Here is a 5,170-nt window from a genome sequence, read left to right on the forward strand (position 1 = left end):
ATAACGCGTTTAACTGACAGCACTAATAAATACATACCTTTCCATTCCTGCTGAGATGTTTGAGTATCCCGTACCTCACACACAAAAAACACACATTTCAGTGTTTCACAGTTTCCCATGAAAAATTAAATGCAAAAAAGTCAAAAACTGGTCAAGAGTAGCATAATTACAGCCATTGCACACATCTCTTTCCATGTACACAAACACACCACAAGACAACAAATTACACCATTTTTTCTTTTAGTAAATTTAATCTGAAGTTAGCAGAATTGATCGTTTTCTTCATCAACACCAATAAAAAATGCTTTCCTAGAAGTAAGAGGTGCTGCTCCCTTCAACAAACAATTGATTTACTCACAGTTTTGGCAGCAGTGGCTTTGTCACATTTAAATGTAAAGAAATCAAAAGCAGTTCCAGTACCAGTTCCACAGATCACAAGCCATAACAACTCTGAACTCACATAGGCACTGACTTCACTTCACAGCCTACCCCCTGCCCCTGACTTTCTTCTTCCCACCTAATACTTAATGTATAATACTTTAGAAGACACTGAAATACTGTGTAATTTCATTGTTGTACAATATTTAAATATTTATCACTTGACAACTGGAAATTCTATGCAATTTCATAACTGTTTAATATTATTTTCATAATGCGTATACAAACCATACTTATCTTTCTTACTATTTTATATATGTACAGTATATACTGTAGTTGTGTCTGGAACTGTTCACCTCTCCCCCTCTTAATAATATTTATTATTCATTAATAATAATAGTATTGTAGCCTAATAATGAGGCACTGGAACGGTAAGTCAAGACAAAAATAATATTTTTGTGGATATTATATTAGTATGGTACATTCAAAAATAATATATTGATAAAAATGATGCGAAAAAAAGCCTTAAGCCACTAAGAGCAGCCTTGTAATCTCCACGTTCTGTAGTCCCATTAAACCATTTTAAAACTATCAACCTGCTAGGGACTGCAGATGACAATTAGCCTGCATGGCTAAATGTGGCACATTTACATGTTGGACTCTGTTCTCATGTTGATTAATGTGTGTTGTCCCTTTTAAATAAATAAATCTAAAAAACAACACAAAAAAAAAGCAATCTGTTGTTAGACTTCTGTACGGGCTCATTCCTTTACAACAACATTGAGGAAGCCTTTGATATTCTTCAGATTGTTGCTGTCAAAGTTCACCAACAGCACCCTGGAGCCGGCGCTGGTAGGACTAAACTCAACCCTGGCTTTGGCTTTCTGTTCTGGGTCCACAGTTCCAATCCTGCGAAAGTCATACACAATACACAATGAGCATTACCAGCCAAAAAAAAGCCAAAAAAGTTTTCTGTTTTCTACCACTTGTATTCTTGTTTGAACAGCTCAAGGAAAAATGTTTAAATTGTATAAATGTCATCTTAGTTTTTAAAATATTCTTCTTGTAACTGTGATTATGTACATCTCCACAAATTACAGAACAACATCTTACACAGCACTTAGAGCTGCAAGTACCTTTTTTTTTACTGACATATAAATCATTCTGTGATCTTGGATGCATTTGTGTTTTTGTAAAAACTTCCAACGACATTTTGCACATCAAACTGCAAATAAACTGTAATGGGAATTGGAGGACAAGAAAAAAACATAAAGTATTATATATATGTAGAAATGTTAAAAGAAAGAAGTGACACATAAATCCACTTAAACAGTGGGGATGGAGTTGACATACCTCGCTGTTATGGGTTTGCCGTTAGTGAGGCCGAACCCCTCTACAGTGAAGCTGCAGTCCTGCAGCGACTTCGGTAAGGGGCTCCACAAGGTCAGCTCTGCCGTCACAGCCTGATTAACTGTGGCTTCTCCCAGCAGCTGCAGAGAAGTGTTCAGATAAATCCATTCATTCATCATTCAATAATATACAACTGAAGCATATTATTGGACAGTTTTATAGGCTATTAAAAAGACAAAAAGTTGAAAGGTTTGACTTGATTTTAAAATGCAAACTGCTGTGCTTTGAGCTCATTTACTCTGACATCTCACGTCATTGTGTTTCAATGAGGATGTGAAATTATGTATTTATTGTATTTTTAATGTTACACTAGAGAGCTTTTTTATTGCTAATGCATACGTTTCTTTCACCTGTGCATCACTCATACCTTGATCTCTATATCTGGCTCGTCCAGCACAATGGTCTTCTCAGCCTTATGGTATTCTGCAACCTGCTTGTCGATAGCGATGGCTGACAGCTTGATTAACCTGTCAGAGGTAATCACTGATCCATAACGGTCATAATCCAGTCTGAGAAAAAGGTGCCTTTCTGAAAAATAAAGTACATAATGATCATACTAAATTAGGTTATTGAAACTGTTAACTGTTGCAATTTAGCACAAGAATGGGATTTGGGATAGATATAAATACAATGGTGGTGCAAAGTGTTTGCACCAATATTGTAGCTAACCTTCTCCAGAGGGTACCTCCACTTTGTCTGAAACAAATCCGCAGTTGTTCCCTAGTTTTCCACTGTAGCTGACAGCTTCAGCGAAGAACAGGAAGATGCAGGTCCTTGCCTCCAAGCAGTTATTCGTGAGAACAGTGTACACTTCAAAGTCCGAGCCCACGCTCATGTTTTTAGCCAGTTTGATCTAAAATGAGAATTATAAGATAATTTGTTTAATTAAATGCATGGACTATACAATAATATTAATGCATTTTTCAATTTTTTCTTATAGGCAGGTAGTTCTTATACATGTTGAAAAGGATGATCATGGGATCTTTGGAACAGAACATGCTGATTAATTTCTTTATGGTCAAATTAATTTCCAAACCAATGCAGCATAGACATATCAATTAAACATAAATTAGGTTTCCATCTAACCACCCATCCATTCATCTACCTACCTAAAGGGGACACTTAATAAAACTTGTTTTCATATGAGGTTACATGCAATTGTCATCTAACAACCAGATGTGCACTGTATTTCTGTCATAGCAATCTTGGTTATTTTCAACTTGTGACCGTTGTTCCTCCTTCTAGGCACAGTTTGCATGTACTGACATACAATTTGATACAGTTCACTTAGAGACATTAAATATTGTTTCTGTTCTTTTGACTTTTTAACCTGCATTCAGACACTGATGGTGTGGCCTATTTGGAGCTGTAATGCTGTCTCGTGCTACTTTGTAAACTCTAATAACATCAATTACGTTTACATGCACATCATATTGTGGTTTTTGCCCTTATTCCGAAAATGACAATATTCCGACTAAGCTGTTTACATGACCTGTATCAAATTCGGAATATTGTCATATTTGGAATAATAGTGAAATATTAGTGTGCATGTGAACACACTCATTGTGTCCATTGTCAGAGCTCTTTCATAACTAGAACTGACCCATCTCTGCAGTAACCTTTAAATACAAGTTACTTCTTTTCTACAATGTGTTTTTACAGTATTTGCTCAACCACCTGTATTGTATGAACAGTAAAAAACACCTTGAGAGCGAGTCCCGGCTCTTCTCCTAGTTGCTGTAGCTTGTTGTGGTGTTGAGCCTTTTCATACACCCGCCTCTCCTCCTTTGAGCCTGAAAACCAGAAAAAATCAGAATCAAGGCAAAATGCAACAGTCTTTGTTAAGCTCCTGTATAAAATACAGGTTGTCTCTTTCAAAACTATCATCACAGATTTGATAGACATAGAGCTGTGAAACAAGATAACATATGGGGCAACGCCTGCGAGCTAGTTCAGGCAGCTAACTCGAGCTACACCGTTGTACACACACGTGACATGCCTCATTCCCCGTATCATTTACCAAACACAACCCCTCAATCTGGCGGTCTATTTAAGCTGCACAATTTGTCCATCTCTTACTTGTCAATGCTCCCACTGCCCTGCACCTGTATCACTGTCTAATGTTAAGTCCACCACTACCCCAGCATCCACCTTCTGGCTCCGGCCAGGGGGAAGCTACTTTATCATCACTGCCCAATATCTCATGTAAACCCAAACTGCGGGGATTGATGAGGTCGGAATCTGGCCGCCAAACTCAATGTTCTGCAATAATAATAAACATTTCAAATGTGAGTTGTCTGACAGAACTTTAAACTGTTTTGGCTTACATTTTTTAATTTGGTCAATGTTTTAATCAAAACATTGAAGATGCATTTAGGATCCATTTTAGTGTGTGTCTGTGCACATGTGACTCTGAAGTATATACCTTCCTGATACTTGTAATGGTGTGTAATGTCATGTCTCTCATCTGAGCCCACAGCTTTGGTGCTGATGAAGCGTCCAACATAGTTGGAGTCAGTTGAATCCCAGAACTTGACAGTCTCTCCATTTGACAAGCACACCAAATCCACAACATCTGCATTCACCTGAGTCCAAACATGTCATGAGATGAAGTTAAAAATACTGATTGACATCACAATCAACGTTCGACAACACAGTTTTGCAATTTTTGACAAGCACTTGACACAACCTCTGACAAGAAGAGGAAATATTTTGATATACACATATTGTTGTGTGTTACATTCCATTTTATGAAAACTCAACAAGTATCTCTCATATGAAGTCATACATTGTTACACTGAAGGATGAAGAATGAACAACTTTCTGTGTGTTTCTCTTTAAACTGTTACACTAAAAGGTTCAAACAAAAACTCACCTCAGCAAAAATAAAGGGAGTATCATACTTCTTGGTTAGATCACCTTCCCTGATGGCCTTAAGAGAGGACGGTCCGCAACAGAAAACACCTGACATCAGCCACAGACAGACACGGTTTACTTCAGCAGGAGTAACATATTTAATGCCATGCAAGTCGTTCAAGTGGTAAAATAGAATAAAATACAGTGAGGCTCGAAAGTTTGGGCACCCTGCAGAGTTAATACCTTGTACTGCCCTCTTTGGCAAGTATCACAGCTTGGAAACGCTTCTTGTTCCAGCCAAGAGTCTTTCAATTCTTGTTTGAGGTGTCTTCGCCCATTCTTCCTTCCAAAAGTCTTCCAGTTCTTTGAGATTTCTGGGCTGTCTATCACGCACTGCTCTTTTAAGGTCTATCCATAGATTTTTAATTATGAAAACAGCCATGGCAAAACCTTCAGTTTACGCCTCTTGATGTAATCCACCGTGAGTTTTGAGTTTTCAGGATCATTATCCATTTGTAGAAGCCAT

At 37.6% G+C, this 5,170-nt stretch overlaps 1 protein-coding gene across 1 annotated transcript in view; it reads right to left on the bottom strand.

Annotated features, from left to right (window-relative positions):
• Positions 1-223: 223 nt before the first annotated feature.
• The window catches only part of LOC116692378 (protein-glutamine gamma-glutamyltransferase 2), a 10,769-nt gene continuing 5,822 nt past the window's right edge, over positions 224-5,170 (bottom strand). The window contains exons 9-15 of the mRNA XM_032520638.1: positions 4,664-4,752; positions 4,214-4,373; positions 3,493-3,581; positions 2,458-2,641; positions 2,156-2,316; positions 1,732-1,868; positions 224-1,287 (exon numbers count right to left, since the gene is read on the bottom strand). Coding sequence (XP_032376529.1) covers positions 1,140-1,287; positions 1,732-1,868; positions 2,156-2,316; positions 2,458-2,641; positions 3,493-3,581; positions 4,214-4,373; positions 4,664-4,752 — 968 coding nt within the window. The 3' untranslated portion in view covers positions 224-1,139. The remainder of the gene's footprint in view (positions 1,288-1,731; positions 1,869-2,155; positions 2,317-2,457; positions 2,642-3,492; positions 3,582-4,213; positions 4,374-4,663; positions 4,753-5,170) is intronic.

Source organism: Etheostoma spectabile, chromosome 7 (genome assembly GCF_008692095.1).
Source record: "Etheostoma spectabile isolate EspeVRDwgs_2016 chromosome 7, UIUC_Espe_1.0, whole genome shotgun sequence".
Taxonomy (NCBI): Eukaryota; Metazoa; Chordata; class Actinopteri; order Perciformes; family Percidae; genus Etheostoma; species Etheostoma spectabile.